The sequence below is a fragment of the Balaenoptera borealis genome (genome assembly GCF_965194805.1).
Source record: "Balaenoptera borealis genome assembly, chromosome: 3".
NCBI lineage: Eukaryota > Metazoa > Chordata > Mammalia > Artiodactyla > Balaenopteridae > Balaenoptera > Balaenoptera borealis.
This window is the reverse complement of record NC_138866.1, coordinates 120,097,001-120,119,351: the sequence shown is the minus strand read 5'-3', so window position 1 is coordinate 120,119,351 and position 22,351 is coordinate 120,097,001. Positions and strand designations below refer to the sequence as shown.

At 36.6% G+C, this 22,351-nt stretch overlaps 1 protein-coding gene across 3 annotated transcripts in view; it reads right to left on the bottom strand.

Moving 5' to 3' along the window:
• The window catches only part of ARIH1 (ariadne RBR E3 ubiquitin protein ligase 1), a 117,014-nt gene that overhangs the window by 12,359 nt on the left and 82,304 nt on the right, over positions 1-22,351 (bottom strand). For 2 of the 3 annotated variants that reach the window (XM_082383582.1, XM_082383580.1), the window contains exons 6-10: positions 8,403-8,469; positions 6,977-7,083; positions 4,766-4,808; positions 4,265-4,336; positions 1,410-1,540 (exon numbers count right to left, since the gene is read on the bottom strand). In XM_082383582.1, the coding sequence (XP_082239708.1) occupies positions 1,410-1,540; positions 4,265-4,336; positions 4,766-4,808; positions 6,977-7,083; positions 8,403-8,469 (420 nt within the window). The remainder of the gene's footprint in view (positions 1-1,409; positions 1,541-4,264; positions 4,337-4,765; positions 4,809-6,976; positions 7,084-8,402; positions 8,470-22,351) is intronic. The other variant, XM_082383581.1, reaches the window with a different exon arrangement.

The window sequence follows — 22,351 nt, the reverse complement described above, 5'->3', positions numbered from 1 at the left end:
TCTTTAATATCTCTTCTTTCCTATTCCCTCTCCCCTTCACTAGGCTTGTTTAAATACATTCGAGTGAATTTAGTTTCCAGGAACACTCTAATCCTCCAGTTTGACTTCCTAAAATCTAGAGTACCTATACCCCAAATACCTTTCCTTGGCTCTAACAGTGGTAAAATCACTTTCTTTCCTTCTATCTAAGCAATTAGTTTTTACCTGGTTCAGAATTAATGTCAGACAAATAATCCCTCTTACTATTCCTCTAATTAATGAATCTAAAAGGAAAGACTTGCCACTGTCTTAAGTTCAGATCCTCCTCACCTTGTCTTGAACTTGCAATTTCTTCCTCTCCCACCCACGCTCTACAAAGCAGTCACAATGTCCAGATAACGTATGTAAAGCACGTAATACAGAACCTTCTCATCTGAACTACAGATCTAATCTTGTCACTCCCAGTTGAAATCCTTCTGATAATGTCCAAACTACTTTAGGTCCCAGCCTACTTTCTCTTTTCCTATTCCCCACAATTTGAGCAGCCACACACTCAACACCAATAGGAGACAGGCAAGTAACACAAATGAGTGAAACAGGCAATTTGCATACTATAACACCCAGAAATATTTCCACTTTTACCAGGAGATGTGCTAGCTCCCATTTTTCTCATTTTGAAAAAAATGCATCAAGGCATCCTCAATCTAACTTGCATTTTTCCCAAATTGATAAGAAATGTACTTGGAACAAAGGTATGTATTGCTACCAAATGTGACTAGTGCCATCATGATATATGAAAATGCCAATAAGCTTCGGTCTTGGGGAAAACAAACTGCAAAGTAAAGGCTCCATCTAAAGGGCTACTAATCAATTCCAGGTGATTTCTGCCAAACAGAAATGCAGGCCTGTTCCTATGTTTCAAAGAGAGGCTAAAAATCTGGATTGCATTGGGCAATTTTTCCAATTTTTAAAGTTGGAACAAATTTTTTGTCTAATGGCAGTACAGGGTAACTAAAACACAACTGTGGAAGGGGTTTTGCCAAGTCTCTGAGTTTTCAACTATTATCTAGAAAGACATATTAGACAATGCAACTCTTTTCTGGATAAGTCATGTACTTTCACATCATTCTACCATTGTTCATGCGGCTCTTTTTGCCCTGAATGTTATTCCTACCACTTTTTAAACAAATGAACCCTTAGTCCTCCTTGAAGTTCAACTCAACTGTTACATGATCTGTGAGATAAGCCTAATTAATCCCTCTCTCTGGATATCTTGCATATACTTTTAACAATGATCACACACTGTATTCATTTATCTAGCTCCCAAGTTAGATGGTGATTTCCATGAGGTAGAAACCTTATTCATAATATGTGGCAGATACATCACATACTTATGTGAACATGTTCTTCCCTTCATTTCCCCAACCTACCAGGCAGATCCATGTGGTTCCCAAGGGCCAAGACACACCCAGCAAAACTCTGCTTTACAGTTCTGGTTACGACAGACCATGTGATTACAACCGCCATCCTTCTCAATTGTGACATGGCATTTGGGACATTCCTATGAAGAGAAACTATAAAGTTGGTGTCAATGCTACACTGAGGAGAAGCCAGTTTTAGATTTGGTTTATTTTTAAATACCACAGTTATTGTGATTAATACATGTAAAGCACTCAGTGTCAAACAATAAATACCATTGAAAACGAGTTGTTATTATTACTGGCTATTAAGATGTATAACAACTTAAGGATTTGTTTTAGTGGGGTTGGGAGACAAAAACATTTTAAGTACTTTTAACCAAACACATAGTAATAATAGTTTTATGGGAGGTTAAACATTTTCTTCATGTAAATATATTTTTCTAGTGTCATCTAGAAATAATCATTGAGTACTTCCTGTATCCCATACACTGTTCTCAGTGTTTTATATGCATTAACTCATAATCTTTATAGTGGCCCTACTCTTATTTCCATTTGTCAGATGAATAAACTAAGAAAATTTTAAAGAAACTAGTCCAAGGTCACACAGGTAGCAAATGGTAGAGTCAGGATACAAACCCAAGCAATTTGGCCTCAGGAATCAGGCAAGCAAGATGGGTAAATTCTTTTTGTGGCTACTGAATTTCCCAACTTTCTTGTGGTCCATTTACAATTGTGCTACAGAGATGACTTTTCTTTTTTCCAAGACCGTATCATTTTCTCAGTTGCTAATGAGCCAAAGTTATTACCCTGCAGGCATGTTTTTTTTTTCTCTTGAAAAATCTAGAAAATTAAACTTACTCATTATTTTTAAGAAAACCATAAGATGTAAAGCTTGGATTTTGTTGTACATTTTTGTATCTGACATCTGTTACTCCCATAACGGGGGGAGAGGATCACCCATTATATTACTTGCAATTCAGCTATTGTGAACAGACTACACTACCCATAAACTATAGTAATTCAATAGGTCAATACAGCAATATTTAATTATACATTTTCAATCAAATTTTTGAAGTCACTCACATTAAAAAAAATACTACATTTTCCCAAAGAAGCAAATTCCAGGCCTAATATATCTGTTTCATTCTATATTTCTTAGCTATAATTAACTAATTAGTATTAATTTCTTAATATACCAACCATCTGCAAATCCTTTAAAAAAGCTAATAACAAAAATAAGCTTCTGAAATGTCTCAGAAGAAAAACTCCTCAGTTTCATCTCAAAACTGCCAAGTAGATAAATCTGTTATTACAAATTGCCATTCTTGCTTAATAATCTACCTTCTAAACAAACTCAAAACATATTCAAGCCTATACTCCCTATTTTAAACATCTTGGGGATTCAGAGTATTTGGGGATTTTTCTAGATACAGAAAGAGGGCTACAGTTTAATCAAACTACTTAGGGAAAATATAACTGCCCTATTCTAAATACTGGTTTGAAAGCAGATTCTGGGATTTTAATGAACATTTCTGGTGGGGAAATCTTCAATTTTTGAAAAAGAATGCTTGGCTACCAGGAAAGTTTTAAAAAATAACAAAAGCAACCACTTCCTGACATTATAGTTAGGTTTTTTTGAGTGCCATAAGGTATGTTTATCATGATGGCTTTAGAGAGCACAGAAATATCAACTTCAAAACTACATTCTTCAAAGATGTGGGCATTTGTTTTATGCGACAGGACTCACTGTTTTACTGCTAATGCTTTCTGGGAGATAGAAATGTATACATATATTTTAATCTTTATGGGTAGAGCAGGGTACTAATGGTATAAAATCATGTGCTGGCCTTCATCATTTAAGCACTCATTCTTATCACTATCCTGAGACTGAGTGATGGAAGAGTGCAAAGCTGTAACTAATTCTGGTCAAACAACTCAATATTCTTTAAAACATCATCTTCATATGTGAAAGACAATAATAAAAATGAGTAGCCCATGAATAACCTTATTATCCATCACCCAAGTCACTTCCTATACAAACAGGATGTAAGATTGAATGTTTACACAATTTTCTACTTAGAAATTAGCTGGGTACACAGTTCGGATTCAAATGCTTACTTATTACTTAGTGATAGAAAAGAAGGGTGCTCAAGATTATCTGCATTTGTAAGACATTCATCTAGGGTTAAAGAAGTGGTTCATGGCATAAAGATACTGAATTTTGAAACTAGTATCATGACCAATGTTATTCAAAAAATAAAAACCAAAAAACCAAGGATACTCATATTATCCCAAAGCTTCTATTTCTCAGGATTCAAGTCTCTTAATAAATCATATTTTGGAAGTTTAACATGTTAAAAATGTTAAACTTGTTAAGCCCAATTCAGTTACATAATAATAAGTTACTCGGTTATTCTGACTGAACACTGCCCTAAAGAATGACTCCTTAGAAGTTAAACCCTGGGGATTTTAAAAGGCAGAAATATAGCCTAGTTAAAAAAAAAAGCTAGGTGGAAAAAACTCTATAATACATTTGTATACTAAAAGGCAGCCAAGAACAGTATGAAAAGATATTATCAAACCCCAGGGTAGAAAAATTATCAACTACTGCTTTTCTGATAGAAGAAAACTTCTACAGCAGAGTACCGTGCATACTGCACTATAGTAATCAATAAAATAAACTCAAACAGTAAAACAAAGGCAAATTATTAATAGGCAATAATTCTGAAAATAAAAAGTAAACCTTAATCAAGAAAAAGGTAAAACTAGGCCCTTTATTAGGTAAACTTACTATTTTTGCTAATGCTGATACACCTATCCTTATCAGTTTCAATACCAAGAGTTTACTGAAGAAAAATACCAACCTTTGTGTTGGCTGCAATCCAATTAGAGGTTTCACTGTCATCATCACACTTTTTAATCCACTTCTTCAACCACTGTTTGAAAACAGGAACCTTTTTCAGTACAACAGAAGACTCAAGGATAGCAAATTACATCAACACAAAAATCAACCAAAGGAGGACCTTCTCTGGCTGAAGCTAAGTGGGGAACCTAGAGCTCAAGGAGAGGCTCAGCTGCAAGGTGTGTCATTCCCCTCAGCTAATTACAAAGCCTTCCAAGGGAGGTGCCTTAACCCTCAATATCTTTTTTTTTCCCCATTATCTTGATAATAATCAGGAGATGATTTTATTCCTAAGGAATGTTCCCTGAATACTTGCAAAGATCACCTGAAATAAAAAGGGTAAATTACTATCTTCCATTTACTAATGAATAAATAACAAACTTGTGGGCTGTGGCTTTCAGTCATCAAGTCTTAGAAGTACTCTACTACCTTATTTAAAAATGAAAATGCCAGGCAAACTCACCTTACATTTAACAGGGTCATGCCAATTTTCTCCACAGTTAAAGCTGTTAAGTGACACAAGAGTTAAAAGAATTAAGTCCTACCTACTGTAAGTAAAGTAAACAAACAAACAACTTCATGCTTTACAGTTCCTCAATACTTTCACCAGTTTCTAGTGACTGCAAAATACAAGGACAGGAACCATGTCTATTCTATTCTACAGTAAATTATTTAGCATTTAGTATTGGGACCAACACATATTTGGGTGTGTGTGTGTGAAATGAGGAATGACTTGTAAGCATGAAGACATGCTATGATGACAATTTCATAATAGATGACTATTTAAATAGCTACCAAACTGTTAAGACAATAAAATCAGTTTAGTTAGATTTGTATTTTTCTGATAGTTTTTAATATGTATAATTCCTTGTTGTGACCATTATCTAACTGAAACCAAAATGAAATCATGTTCAATAATTTGAACTTAAATTTCAACCAATGCTTCATAGGCATATATTAAATATTTTATTTAACACTCCAAATGAAGAGTTAAAGAATGACTTTGTAGGGTAATTCTATACTTTAGTACTAATGCACAGTAAGCAATATGTGGGAAGCAAACAAGTCACATCTCTGCATGATCCAAACAAATGAACCTCAGCCAGTAGAGATAAATTGTACCAAACAAGGTATAAAGCAAAAGACTATGTCTACATATTCTCTAAGACTATACTAATTGCTAATCCCTTTCTGTTTTCTAGGCACATGGTACATACATTTGTTTAAAAAGTATAAATTAAGAATAAACACAAATGCTTGTGAAAAAGTAACCATGGTATGGCTGATTAATCAGCTAATCAAGTAATTTGGGAATGCCAAAAATCCCTTGCAAATTAGAAGAATAAAGTGCTACATCAGTTTAAATGAAGTCAGGATAACGGTTACTTCTGGAGATGAACATGGGGAATGGAATGGAGAAGGGAACATCAAGAAGCTTCAAATGTATCTGTCATGTTTTATTTCTTGACAAAAACAAACAAAATACTGATTCTGATTAAGCTGGGTTTTAACTATGTAAGTACTCGTTGTTATTCTCTATACTTAAGTCTGTATTTGAAATATTTCATACTAAAAGTATATTTGAAAGTAGGTAAGGAATCAGACTCTACCCTCTGTCTACAGCGTAAACTCTGAAACAATAATGAATATTTAATCTTTACCAAAATAGCATGTATTTTACATAAATTTAATCTCTATGAGTTTACCTACTCTTTTTGGAAATATTTAGTATTAATGATATATAAGTCTAATTCTATAGATGTTTGGAGAAAAAGAAGAATGATACGGAATGCCAATAAAATGTTTATTTGTTAGTTACAGAGCCCCCTGGCTTGACTGGCTTCTCATTCCTAAAAGATCCATAAGGGAATGGAAGATCATCTTAACTCTCTAATACGTGATATTGGACATTCCCTGTTAAACTGAACCTAAAATTCAAAGGCTAAAGAGTATGCTACAGCACTCCCAGGAATCCAGGTTACCAAGAAAGCTGTGGCCAGGGGCCCCATAGAACAACTCTTAGTTAAAGAAAGCACATCTATCAACTAAGTTTTATCTTTCCAAATTTATCTGCATATTTTTAAGAGTAAGATTAAACTTGTCAGAATAAAGGAAATTAAAAACAAAACAAAACACCTAACTGTGTATTTTATTTCCTAAGAGAGAACCTAAAAACAGATCAAGAGCCATAAGGGAACCAAACATAATTTGACAAAATAAGCAGTCAATCAGAAATGAGAAGAACTTTTTAAATTTACAATAAATAATGTAATAATAAATATAAAACAGATAAACTTGAAAAAAAAAGAAATGAGAAGAACTGAGTTTTTGTCCCAGATCTTTAAATTTGCTGCCATATACGTTCCAGTGGAGCACACAGAGAATGTGATTACCGCTGCATTTTTTTTCCCATAAGAAAATAAATCCAGAAGTTAGAGCAACAAAGAAAGAGGAAAAACTATCTTAAGATGTGACTTTTTAATCTAATTTTTATTTAAAAGAAATACAAACTATTTAAAGTCAACATCACCCACCTACCTCAGATAAAGAATATTTTCTATTTTTTTTCTTTTTTAAAAATTGGGGTATAGTTGCTTTTTTTCTACTATTTTACTAATAAAAATAAATAGAAAAGCTATGTGCACTACTCCAATTTAGGAAATCACTTGCTTACCAAAACTGGCGCCCACATTTGCAGCGAACAGGTTTAGCATCAGGATATTGGACTTTAACAACATGGTGGCAATCTGGGGCAGGACACCACTTTAACAGTCGATTGCACTGAAATACAAGTTGGAACATAAAAAATGACAGCAAATTAAATCATGATGCAAGATTTTCCAGTACACCATGCAATTATTTATACTACTTCCTCACTATCACAAAGTGGGGATGGTGTCACTGACACATAAAAACCTGCCAGCAATACTTAGTCTCCTACAGCAATGCTTTTGGATGTACTGTTCTTCTAAGATTATAGATCCCTTGAAGACCTGGTATTATAAAATATATAACCTATCTCTTGTTCTATCTTCAAAATCCCACTGAGAACTTTAAAATAAATGATCACCATTATGTGATCATTAACAAGCATCAATTTGTCTATGGTTCTATTTCAGGGCAATTTTAAAAGATACAAGAAAACAAGATACGCTTCTACTTAGGGAAGGCGTTTACATGCTATAGAATAGTATAAAACAAGCTGAGGGATACACATGGAATTTCTCTCTTTGACCACAGAAAGCTCTTCTAAGAACAAAAGCCAGTGCCTAAACCACAGCAAAGATTCCATTTTAGTTCATCAAAGAAATATAACTTTTGAAGTATTTTTATTATGAGACAAAACATGGCTCAAGGAACACTCCATCAGAACTCAAGTTTATTGACCATTTCAAAAAATATACTATTCCTAAAAAATGCTATTTTCTAGAAGATCTGACCTTCAGTTTAATCTCTAATAAAAATTAAAATTACATTCTAGAACTGAAATACCAAGTTACACTGGTGCTCTTGTACAGGGGCTGGCAAACTTCTTTCACTTAGAGCCAGAAAGTAGAGATGTTTGGCTCGGTGGGTCATATGGCCTCTTTAGCAACGACTCAACTCTACCTCTGCAGCACAAAAGCAGTCACAGAATAAAACTGCATGTTCAAATAAATCTTTATTTACAAAAACAGGCAGGCCACAGTTTGCCAACTTCTGTTAAGACATATTTGATAAAAACAAACAAAAAATCACTACATAATTCTTTTTAAACGAAGTTTACTGGTAATGGAAGGTAAAACAAGCAGAGATATAGCAGGGTTAGAGTGCCCAACATGATTAAACATGACATCACTAATAATCAGCTAAAATTCTCTGCTAGGGATAAAGGAAGACTATAAAATTATTTTATTCTCAAAGCTCAAGATCGATGAAAAGACATCTACTTATTGGTTTATCACATTCCTTTGAGAAAAAAGGTATTTTGGTATGCTTCATAAATGAAGACAAAAATTGAAGTTACTGTAAAGGTGTTTCTTATATAAGACAAACTGATATTTCTATTAATAAACAGAATTCCTTTTATTTAAAGAAGGAAAACTTATGCGATCACTTACCTCTACAAAGCTATTTGTTATTAAATGCTGATACTTTAATTTAACTTTTGAATCTGTGATCAGGCGCCTGAAAGCGAGAATAAAAGTTTATTAGGAAGTTTTCAGCTAAGAATATTTTCCTCATTTATAAAATAAAATCTCAATGCTCTGTGCTATGAAAACTGCCTTAAATTGAAAAATACTAAAATATGCATAAACTGTCAACAAATAGAACTGTAGGAATCAAAACAATAATTTCAAAGTTTCTATAGTTTTATTTTGGTAGACATTTCCCCATTTCTTATACCCTAAATATTCTATTTTTACCCAGTTTGTATTGTAGTCTAATGACTTACCAATATTGTCAAATTTAGGCCCCTTTTAGAGTTTTCTGACTCTGATATCTTGCCTTAAGACAGCAATTCTCAGCCACCTTTTCTAAGATCCCCTCCCAAAAATCTGTGTGTGAAATAAGGGATGTTGGTAGGAATGTTCAGAAATGGATCCAGGTTTTGCTAGATATAATTTTGATAGCCTCCTTCTTCTGAAATCTTTTGGTAATTTATCAGAAATGCCTACTGACTGCAACCTGGCTTCCTTTATCCACCTAGAACACCTTAATTCACAAGAATTTCTTGAATTCACAGGAACCCATGAAAGTGAAGAACCCTGAAGCTTAAGTTCCATTAATTTTAATAGTAAACATTCCTGTGAGTATTATAAGAAAATGGTGTTAAAGCAGAAAAAGAGTAACTCACAAAGCCAGCAAGAAAGATATCAAAAATGCACAGTCCAGAGAGAGACCTTCAAGATGGCAGAGGAGTAAGACATAGACATCACCTTCCTCCCCACAAATACATCAGAAATACATCTACATGTGGAACAACTCCTATAGAACACCTACTGAACGCTGGCAGAAGACCTCAGACTTTCCAAAAGGCAAGAAACTCCACGTACCTGGGTAGGGAAAAAGAAAAAGAAAAAACAGAGACAAAAGAATAGGGACGGGACCTACACCAGTGGGAGGGAGCTGTGAAGGAGGAAAAGTTTCTACACACTACGAAGCCCCTTCACTGGCAGAGACGGGGGGTGGCGGAGGGGGGAAGCTTCGGAGCCACGGAGGAGAGCACAGCCACAGGGGTGCAGAGGGCAAAGCGGAGAGATTCCCGCACAGGGGATTGGTGCCGACCAGCACACACCAGCCTGAGAGGCTTGTCTGCTCACCCGCCGGGGCGGGCGGGGGCTGGGAGCTGAGGCTCCAGCTTCTTCAGAGGTCAGACCACAGGGACAGGACTGGGGTTGGCTGCTTGAACACAGCCTGAAGGGGGCTAGTGCGCCACAGCTAGCCGGGAGGGAGTCCGGGAAAAAGTCTGGAACTGCCTAAGAGGCAAGAGACCATTGTTTCGGGGTGCGTGAGGAGAGGGGATTCAGAGCACCGCCTAGACGAGCTCCAGAGATGGGCACGAGCCATGGCTATCAGCGCGGACACCAGAGACGGGCATGAGACATTAAGGCTGCTGCTACAGCTACCAAGAAGCCTGCGTGCAAGCACAGGTCACTATCCACACCTCCCCTCCTGGGAGCCTGTGCAGGCCACCACTGCCAGGGTCCCGTGAACCAGGGACAACTTCCCCAGGAGAACGCACAGCGCGCCTCAGGCTGTTGCAACGTCACGCCGGCCTCTTGCCGCCACAGGCTCGCCCCACACTCAGTACCCCTCTCTCTCCAGGCCTGAGTGAGCCAGAGCCCCCGAATCAGCGGCTCCTTTAACCCCGTCCTGTCTGAGCGAAGAACAGACGCCCGCAGGTGACCTACACACAGAGGCGGGACCAAATCCAAAGCTGAACCCCAGGAGCTGTGCGAACAAAGAAGAGAAAGGGAAATTTCTCCCAGCAACCTCAGGAGCAGCGGATTAAATCCCCGCAATCAACTTGATGTACCCTGCATCTGTGGAATACCTGAATAGACAATGAATCATCCCAAAATTGAGGTGGTAGAATTTGGGAGCAACTGTAGACTTGGGGTTTGCTTTGTACATCTAATTTGTTTTTGGTTTTATGTTTATCTAAGTGTTTAGAGTTTATTATCATTGGTAGATTTGTTTATTCATTTGGTTGCTCTCTTCCTTTTTTTTTTTTTTCTTTTACTTTTTCTCTTTTTGTGAGTGTGTATGTGTATGCTTCTTTGTGTGATTTTGTCTGTATGGCTTTGCTTTTACCATTTGTCCTAGGGTTCTGTCTGTCCTTTTTGTTGTTGTTGTTTTTCTAAGTATACTTTTTAGCGCTGGTTATCATTGGTGGATTTGTTTTTTTGGTTTGGTTGCTCTCTACTTTCTTTTATTTTTTATTCTTTCTTTAAACTACTTTTTAATTTTTTAATTTTTAATAATTTATTTTTTATTTTAATAACATTAATTTACTTCATTTTTTTCTTTCTTTCTTTTTTTCTCCCTTTTCTTCTGAGCCGTGTGCCTAACAGGGTCTTGGTGCTCCGGCGGATGTCAGGCCTCTGCCTCTGAGGTGGGAGAGCTGAGTTCAGGACATTGGTCCACCAGAGGCCTCCCGGCTCCACATAATATCAAACGGCGAAAGCTCTCCCAGAGATCTGCATCTCAACGCTAAGACACAGCTCCACTCAACGACCAGCAAGCTACAGTGCTGGACACCCCATGCCAAACAACTAGCAAGACAGGAACACAACCCCACCCATTAGCACAGGGGATGCCTAAAATCATAATAAGGTCACAGACACCCCAAAACACACCACTGGACGTGGTCATGCCCACCAGAAAGATAAGATCCAGCTTCAGCCACCAGAACACAGGCACCAGTCCTCTCCACCAGGAAGCCTACACAACCCACTGAACCAACCTTAGCCACTGGGGGAAGACACCAAAAAAAAAAACGGGAACTACGAAGATGCAGCCTGCAAAACGGAGATCCCAAACACAGTAAGTTAAGCAAAATGAGAAGACAGAGAAACACACAGCAGATGAAGGAGCAAGGTAAAAACCCACCAGACCAAACAAATGAAGAGGAAATAGGCAGTCTAGCTGAAAAAGAATTCAGAGTAATGATAGTAAAGATGATCCAAAATCTTGGAAAGAGAATGGGGAAAATACAAGAAATGTTTAACAAGGACCTAGGAGAACTAAAGAGCAAACAATGATGAACAACACAAATACATTAAATTAAAAATTCTCTAGAAGGAATCAATAGCAGAAGAACTGAGGCAGAAGAACGGATAAGTGACCTGGAAGATAAAATGGTGGAAATAACTACCACAGAGCAGAATAAAGAAGAAAGAACGAAAAGAATTGACGACAGTCTCAGAGACCTCTGGGACAACATTAAACGCACCAACATTCGAATTATAGGGGTCCCAGAAGAAGAAGAGAAAAAGAAAGGGACTGAGAAAATATTTGAAGAGATTATACTTCAAAACTTCCCTAATATGGGAAAAGAAATAGTCAATCAAGTCCAGGAAGCACAGAGTCCCGTACAGGATAAATCCAAAGAAAAACATGCCAAGACAATATTAATCAAACTATCAAAAATTAAATACAAAGAAAAAATATTAAAAGCAGCAAGGCAAAAACAACAAAAAACATACAAGGGAATCCCCATAAGGTTAACAGCTGATCTTTCAGCAGAAACTCTGCAAGCCAGAAGAGAGTGGCAGGACATATTTAAAGTGATGAAAGGGAAAAACCCACAACCAAGATTACTTTACCCAGCAAGGATCTCATTCAGATTCGATGGAAAAACTAAAACCTTTACAGACAAGCTAAAGCTAAGAGAATTCAGCACCACTAAAGCAGCTTTACAACAAATACTAAAGGAACTTCTCTAGGCAGGAAACACAAGAGAAGGAAAAGACCTACAATAACAAACCCAAAACAATTAAGAAACTGGTAATAGGAACATACATATCAATAACTACCTTGAATGTAAATGGATTAAATGCTCCAACCAAAAGACACAGACTGGCTGAATGGATACAAAAACAAGACCCGTATATATGCTGTTTACAAGAGACCCACTTCAGACCTAGGGATATATACAGACTGAAAGGGAGGGGATGGAAAAACATATTCCATGCAAATGGAAATCAAAAGAAAGCTAGAGTAGCAATTCTCATATCAGACAAAATAGACTTTAAAATAAAGACTATTACAAGACACAAAGAAGGACACTACATAATGATCAAGGGATCAATCCAAGAAGAAGATATAACAATTGTAAATATTTATGCACCCAACATAGGAGCACCTCAATACATAAGGCAAAGACTAACAGCCATAAGAGGAGAAATCGACAGTAACACAATCATAGTAGGGGACTTTAACACCCCACTTTCACCAAAGGACAGATCATCCAAAATGAAAATAAATAAGGAGACACAAGCTTTACATGACACATTAAACAATATGGATGTAACTGATAGTTATAGGACATTCCATCCAAAAACTACAGAACACATTTTCTTCTCAAGTGCTCATGGAACATTCTCCAGGATAGATCATATCTTGGGTCAGAAATCAAGCCTTGGTAAATTTAAGAAAACTGAAATTGTATCAAGTATCTTTTCCGACCACAACGCTATGAGACTAGATATCAATTACAGGAAAATATCTGTAAAAAAAATACAAACACATGGAGGCTAAACAATACACTACTAAATAACCGAGAGATCACTGAAGAAATCAAAGAGGAAATAAAAAAATACCTACAAACAAATAACAATGAAAACACAATGACCCAAAACCTATGGGATGCAGCAAAAGCAGTTCTAAGAGGGAAGTTTACAGCAATACAATCCTACCTCAAGAAACAAGAAAAATCTCAAATAAACAACCTACCCTTACACCTAAAGCAATTAGAGAAAGAAGAACAAAAACACTCCAAAGTTAGCAGAAGGAAAGAAATCATAAAGATCAGATCAGAAATAAATGAAAAAGCAATTAAGGAAATAATAGCAAAGATCAATAAAAATAAAGCTGGTTCTTTGGGAAGATAAAATTGATAAACCATTAGCCAGACTCATCAAGAAAAAAAAGGGAGAAGACTCAAATCAACAGAATTAGAAATGAAAAAGGAGAAGTAACAACTGACACTGCAGAAATATGATCATGAGAGATTACTACAAGCAACTATATTCCAACAACCTGGAAGAAATGGACAAATTCTTAGAAAACCACAACCTTCCAAGACTGAAGGAGGAAGGAATAGAAAATATAAACAGACCAATCACAACCACTGAAATTGAGACTGCGATTAAAAATCTTCCAACAAACAAAAGCCCAGGACCAGATGGCTTCACAGGCAAATTATATCAAACATTTAGAAAAGAGCTAACACCTACCCTTCTCAAACTCTTCCAAAATATAGCAGAGGGAGGAACACTCCCAAAATCATTCTACGAGGCCACCATCACCCCAATACCAAAACCAAAGATGTCACAAAGAAAGAAAACTACAGACCAATATCACTGATGAACATACATGCAAAAATCCTCAACAAAATACTAGCAAACAGAATCCAACAGCACATTAAGAGGATCAAACACCATGATCAAGTGGGGTTTATCCCAGGAATGCAAGGATTCTTCAATATATGCATATCAGTCAATGAGATAAACCATATTAACAAACTGAAGGAGAAAAACCATATAATCATCTCAATAGATGCAGAAAAAGCTTTTGACAAAATGCAACACCCATTTATGATAAAAAACTCTCCAGAAAGTAGGCACAGAGGGAACTTACCTCAACATAATAAAGGCCATATACGACAAACCCACAGCCAACATCATTCTCAATGGTGAAAAACTGAAAGCATTTCCTCTAAGATCAGGAACAAGACAAGGTTGCCCACTCTCACCACTATTATTCAACACAGTTTTGGAAGTTTTAGCTACAGCAATCCGAGAAGAAAAAGAAATAAAAGGAATCCAAATTGGAAAAGAAGAAGTAAAGCTGTCACTGTTTGCAGATGACATGATACTATACATAGAGAATCCTAAAGACGCTACCAGAAAACTACTAGAGCTAATCAATGAATTTGGCAAAGTAGCAGGATACAAAATTAATGCACAGAAACCTCGTGCATTCCTATACATCATTTTTCCTGATGAAAAATCTGAAAGATAAATTAAGGAAACACTCCCATGTACCACTGCAACAAAAAGAATAAAATACCTAGGAATAAACCTACGTAAGGAGACAAAAGACCTGTACACAGAAAACTGTAAGACACTGATGAAAGAAATTAAAGATGATACAAACAGATGGAGAGATATACCATGCTCTTGGATTGGAACAATCAACACTGTGAAAATGACTATACTACTCAAAGCAATCTACAGATTCAATGCAATCCCTATCAAACTACCACTGGCATTTTTCACAGAACTAGAACAAAAAATTTCACAATTTGTATGGAAACACAAAAGACCCCGAATAGCCAAAGCAATCTTGAGAAAGAAAAACGGAGCTGGAGGAATCAGGCTCCCAGACCTCAAGCTATACTACAAAGCTACAGTAATCAAGACAGTATGGTACTGGCACAAAAACAGAAATATAGATCAATGGAACAGAACAGTAAGCCCAGAGATAAACCCATGCACATATGGTCACCTTATTTTTGATACAGGAGGCAAGAATATACAGTGGAGAAAAGACAGCCTCTTCAGTACGTGGTGCTGGGAAAACCGGACAGCTACATGTAAAAGAATGAAATTAGAACACTCCCTAACACCATATACAAAAATAAACTCAAAATGGATTAAAGACCTAAGTGTAAGGCCAGACACTATCAAACTCTTAGAGGAAAACATAGGCAGAACACTCTATGACATATATCACAGCAAGATCCTTTTTGACCCACCTCCTAGAGAAATGGAAATAAAAACAAAAATAAACAAATGGGACCTAATGAAACTTAAAAGCTTTTGCACAGCAAAGGAAACCATAAACAAGATGACAGGATAACCCTCAGAGTAGGAGAAAATATTTGCAAAAGAAGCAACTAACAAAGGATTAATCTCCAAAATATACAAGCAGCTCATGCAGCTCAATATCAAAAAACCAAACAACCCAATCCAAAAATGGGTGGAAGACCTAAATAGACATTTCTCCAAAGAAGATATACAGATTGCCAACGAACACATGAAAGGATGCTCAACATCACTAATCATTAGAGAAATGCAAATCAAAACTACAATGAGGTATCACCTCACACCAGTCAGAATGGACATCATCAAAATATCTACAAACAATAAATGCTGGAGAGGGTGTGGAGAAAAGGGAACCCTCTTGCAGTGTTGGTGGGAATGTAAATTGATATGGCCACTATGGAGAACAGTATGGAGATTCCTTAAAAAACTAAAATTAGAACTACCATACGACCCAGCAATCCCACTACTGGGCATATGCCCTGAGAAAACCATAATTCAAAAAGAGTCATGTACCACAATGTTCACTGCAGCTATTTACAATCGCCAGGACATGGAAGCAACCTATGTGTCCATCGACAGATGAATGGATAAAGAAGATGTGGCACATATATACAATGGAATATTACTCAGCCATAAAAAGAAGCAAAATTCAGTTATTTGTAGTGAGGTGATGGACCTAGAGTCTGTCATACAGAGTGAAGTAAGTCAGAAAGAGAAAAACAAATACCGTATGTTAACACATATATATGGAATCTAAAAAAAAATGGTTCTGAAGAACCTAGGAGCAGGACAGGGATAAAGACGCAGACGTAGAGAATGGACTTGAGGACACGGGGAGGGGGAAGGGTAAGCTGGAACGAAGTGAGAGAGTGGCATGGACATATATACACTACCAAATGTAAAACAGATAGCTAGTGGGAAGCAGCCACATAGTACAAGGAGATCAGCCCGGTGCTTTGTGACCACCTAGATGGGTGGGATAGGGAGGGTGGGAGGGAGACGCAAGAGGGAGGAGATATGGGGATATGTGCACATGTATATCTGATTCACTTTGTTATAAGGCAGAAACTAACACACCACTGTAAAGCAATTATACTCCAATAAAGATGTTAAAAAAAAAAAGCATAGCCCAATCTCATTAAAATCTCTTAAATGAACAGGAAAGTTTTGTACAATTTGGCTTCATCTATTTCTTGAGTTTCTTATCCCACTCACTTCTCTTCTTCCATAAGACCCCACCCTGGGACTTCCTTGGTGGTCCAGTGGTTAAGATTCTGAGTTTCCACTGCAGGTACCACGGGTTCTACCCCTGGTTGGGAAACTAAGATCCTGCATGTGGCACAGTGTGGCCAAAAAGAAAGAAAAAAAAGACCCCACCCTGTCCTGAGCTACTTTCAGTGTACTCCCCTCATATCTGTATTCTTTCAAAAGAGTATGCACCACCCTTCCTCAGAGGTTTTTGCTTGGGGCCACCTCCCTTGGAAAGGAAACAAAAGACTATCATAGTGGGGCTCTGAGGTGGGACAGCCTAGGTTAGAATACTGGCTTCACAACTTACTAGCTATGAACTGAGGGGTAAGCTCTTTGACTTTTCCATTTTTCAGTTATCTGTAAGATGGGGAGCAGAAATAGAGCTGGCCGACTAGAATACTGCCTGGCAAATAGTAAGCACTCAATAAATGTAAGATGAAGTTGCTATTATTATTATTATTATTTTATTTCACTCAGCTAAGATGTATCATTACTCATAGAGGCCTTTTCTGACAATTCACCATACCAGTCTAGACACAGACCACCTTTACCTTAGTTCCTATGGCACATTATACACCTCTCCTTTATAGAATGTGTCATAATTTTCATTAGACAGCTATCTGTATAATCATTTGTTTAATATCTGCCTTCCTGTTTCCCTATCCCCAACCAAACAATAAGCTCCATGAAAACATCTCTTATGTCCAGTACACTGCCTGGTCTGTGGAAAGTGTTTAATAAGGATTTTTTAAATGAGTAAACCTCCACATCTTGCAGATGTTGAAAATGAGGTATAAAAATGATTAGTGCACTTGGCAGTTCCTCAAAAAGTTAAACACAGAATTACCATGTGACCCATCAATTTCACTCCAAGGAATCAAAAACATGTGTTCAATAAAAGTCTTGCACACAAATGTTCAAATAATAACACAAACGTTTCTACAAAAAGTATAAATAACTCAAATGTCTAAGAACTGATGAATGGACAAATAAAATATGGAATATCCATATAATGGAATATTATTTAGCCATAAAAAGGAATGGCGTCCTTATACATGCTACCACATGGATGAACCTTGAAAACATTACGTTAAGTGACAGAAGCCAGACGTGAAAGATCACATACTGTATGACTCCATTTTAATGAAATGTCCAGAATAAGCAAATCCACACAGACAGAAAACTGATGAGCGGTTGTCAGGGTCTAGGGGGAGGAGGGAGTGAAGACTGACTGTTTAGTGGATATGGGATTTCTTTTGGTACACTGAATTGTGTACTTTAAACTAGTCAAAATGGTGAATATTGTTATATGAAATTTACATCAATTAAGAAACAGACTCAAAGTCAGAATCCCTGATTTCCAAATACATCTTACTCCCTCTATTACCCATAATGCTTCTCTGATGTGACAAATCCTAATGATTTCTTACAGATGATTCTAGCCTAAGCATAACTGGTGAGAATAAAGGTCAGCCATAGCTATTAGGCCAAGATGACTAAGCCTTAAGTTGGTGATAGGGAAGAAAAAGAAAGTGATCTCCCGTCTTTGAGAATAAGCATTCTCAAGAAGGCAAGTGTCAACCTGGCCATTAATAAGCTAATTCTCTTCACAAGGTCCTGCTGCCATCACTTATGTGGAAAATAGCTATTATGCCAATTCTCACCGTAGAAGGCAGCTCTTTATCAAGGTAAAAAAAAATGACTTTTACTGAATGCCATCTATATATACATTCTGAGCACAGGGTCAAAAGCATTTAAACGCCCTTGAGTTTTGGGATAATTCTACGCTTTTACAAATGAGATAACTGGAGAGCTGTGCTTTGAAACCAGGTAACTTTAAACACAGGATTTTTTTTTAGTATGCCAAGTACTTTAGTATACTTACACTAAACATATAATACTTATATGCCTTATACTTATATAGCACTCTGAATAAGTCAACAATATTACGCTTCAATTTAGGACTAATGATGAAATATTTTTCTTTAAAAAGGTTTTTTTCCTCCCCCTGACAAACCAATTATAGGTAAATATAAAGAATGAAATAAAAATCACCTTTAACCCTATTGCTCAGGAGGAATAACCACTCAGGATTTTTATGAATCTAGACCCTTTCCTCTTTTTTTCTATAAATGTATGATATATAATTTTAAACAGAAAATTTACTATGTATTATTTTATATCTTAGTTTTTTAAAACTAACATTATAGGCATTTTCCAATGTATTAAAATAATTCATAAATCTTTTTAAAAGCTGTATTACGTTCCATCTTCCCCTACTGGTGGGCTTTTTGGGTTGTAGGATTATGACAATGTGATGATTAACAACTTTATAAAAAAATCTCTGCTTAAATTTCTGGTCATTAAAAAGAAATGTAGGGCTTCCCTGGTGGCGCAGTGGTTGAGAGTCTGCCTGCCAATGCAGAGCACACGGGTTCGAGCCCCGGTCCGGGAGTATCCCACGTGCCGCGGAGCGGCTGGGCCCGTGAGCCACAATTACTGAGCCTGCGCGTCTGGAGCCTGTGCTCCGCAACAAGAGAGGCTGCCATAGTGAGAGGCCCGCGCGCTGTGATGAAGAGTGGCCCCCACTTGCCGCAACTGGAGAGGGCCCTCGCGCAGAAACGAAGACCCAACACAGCCATAAATAAATTAAATAAATAAATAATTAATTTAAAAAAAAAAAAAAAAAAGAAATGTAACGGGCTTCCCTGGTGGCACAGTGGTTGAGAGTCTGCCTGCCGATGCAGGGGACACGGATTGGAGCCCTGGTCTTGGAAGATCCCACATGCCTGGGAGCAGCTGGGCCCGTGAGCCACAGCTACTGAGCCTGCGCGTCTGGAGCCTGTGCTCCGCAACAAGAGAGGCCACGATAGTGAGAGGCCCGCGCACCGCGATGAAGCGTGGCCCCCGCTTGTCACAGCTAGAGAAAGCCCTCGCACAGAAACTAAGACCCAACACAGCCATAAATAAATAAATAAATAATAAAACAAAATACTTAAAAAGAAATGTAACATATTCTATCATCTGAATTCATGTAATCACAATCAAAGGTAAAAATGATCTTACAATCATCTCTGGCTCATCTCCTTCTTTTATCAGAGTCTGACTCTAACTCTACCTTGAAAACACATCCAAAATCCAACCATTTCTCACTACCTCCTCGGCTACAGTCTTGGATCAAACCAACATCATTTCTCTTCTGGACTGTTTTAATAGTCTCGCAATGTCCTTGCTCCACTTAGTCTCTTTTTAATACGAGCAGTCAGAGCAATCCTCTATGACCAAGTCATTCCTCTGCTCAAAATCCTCTCATGGCTCTATCTTAGAATAAAAGCCAAAAACCTTAATGGCCTATTAGGCCTGACACAATCAGCTTCACGCAGCCCTCCAACACCCTTCTCTGCTTCCCATCAATCTGTAACTTTACATTTATAGTTCAAAAACATTTTTAAAAGTTTAATAATTATCAGTAATTTAATCCCTATCTATATACTTTACCTTATTAATTACCAAAGCTTGACAAATTATTTCATTTTGCATTTCAATGAGACGAGGAAATTATTTTCAGTGTGAACTTGAGTTCTGATCCCTTAAGCATATATTTTAAAACGGACAGTATTCTATACATTTGTGACAAATTTCCTACTTAGAATACTAAAGTAGTGTTTTTCTGTTTCATCGTAGAGAAATGATGGGGGGGGCATTAATTTACTCAACTATGAGACATACAACTTTAAAGTCACATGTTTTCAAAGCATTCTCCATAAATTCTCTGTAGACTGCCTTAAAAATAAATACAACCTTGGGGTAAGCAAAGATTTCGTAAGTAGCAATAATCATAAATGAGGGAAAATTAGGAATCAGATGCCATTAAAATAAAAACTTTTATTCACCAAAAATCATTCAGAGAGAAAAAAAGGTAAGCCACACACTGGGGAAAATAGTTGTAATACATATATCTAACAAAAGACTCATATCAGAATATTTTAAGGATTCTTAGAAAGTAATTAACAAATAGACAAAATAACAAAATTTTAAGAATGAGAAAGTGACTTGAATGGGCGCTTCGTAAAAAGTGATATCCAACGAAAGATGTCTGACATCATTACCCACCAAGAAAATGCAAATTAAAACCACCATGAGATATCCCTACATACCCACCAAAATGGCTAAAATTAGAAAAGACTAGTAATACAAGTGTGAACAAGGACTAGAGCAGTCACACACAACTAGGAGAAGTGGAGGTACAACTACTTTGGAAAATTAGATAGATACTCTGGCAGTATCTATTGTAAGGCTAGAAATCTCACTCTTCAGTATATACCCAAAAGAAATCAGTGCATATCTACCCAGACACTTTTAGGAATATTCTTTGTAGTTTTTTCACAGTAGTCAAAACCAAACAAACAAACCAAAAAAACTCCAAGTATCTATTATCAGGAGAATGAAATGCTACATAGAAAAAAACAAAACAAACCTAAAAACATACACATACACTTAACAACATGCACATACCTCAAAGAAACACATTACATTAACTGAAGCTGATACACACTCAGAAAAAGAACATGCAACATAATTCCATTTAAATGAAGTTCAAAAACAGGTAAAATGAACTGGTGGTGACAGAAGTCAGAATAGGTAGTGGGGGTGAGATGTATACCGTCTGGGAAGGGTCACAAGGATGAATATTCTGGGTACTGGAAAAATTCTGTATCTTGATCTGTGTGGTTAGTAAAACATACTTCTAAAGTAAATGTACTTTACACACTTTACTGAATTTATTTTAGAACTTAATTCAAAAAGTAAAAACAAAAACCAATGCACAGCAAATTGAACTGATTATAATTAAATAAAAATGATGTATTTCCACTGTAAAAGACGAGATGCTCTACTATACTGTGATTAATACACATATCAAAGTTTAGTTTGTCTCTTGCCTCAGATGGTACAAACCATCTGAGGGTCTACGCAGCTTCACAAGCCTATGTGATAGAATGTAAAAAATAATCGTCTGACTTGGATGTTTGGAATATTCATTCTTCTTGGAGCAGCACAGACTTACAGGACTACATTTACTTTGCTCTGGATCCATTCAATTACTTGGCTTTATGTAATATCTACAATTATAGTATTATAAAAGCACTGGCTTACCATTTTGTGACTAAACCTACTGACAAAACATAAAAGAAACTGCTCCAGAATAGATTTAACTATAAAGTTGACAATATAAAGTAATTATGTATCTAACAGAAATTAGGGGGTAGAAGAGACTAAAGGTGAATGACAGCACAGAGGCAGCAATTTCCTCACCTTACATAGTAAGTAGTTAAGATTTACTGCTTAAAGTTGATGGAACAGGAAATAACTATCAAAAAATAGCTTTTAAGTTATATTATCTAATTTAAGACAACCTATTTTTAAAAGAACATTTCTGCCCTTTTCAGACAAGTGGGGAATTAGTCAATAGAGGTATGGATTATCTATACCAAGATCCTAAGATCCATTTTAAAAAAATCTTTTTTTATAATTGAAGTATACTTGACTTACAATGTTGTGTTAATTTCTGCTGTAGAGCAAAGTGATTCAGTTATATATATATATATATATATATATATATATATTCATTCTTTTTTATATTCTTTCCATTACGGTTTATCACAGGATATTGAATATAGTTCCCTGTGTTATACAGTAGGACCTTGTTGTTTATCCATTCTACACATAATAGTTTGCATCTGCTAACCCCAAACTCCCAATCC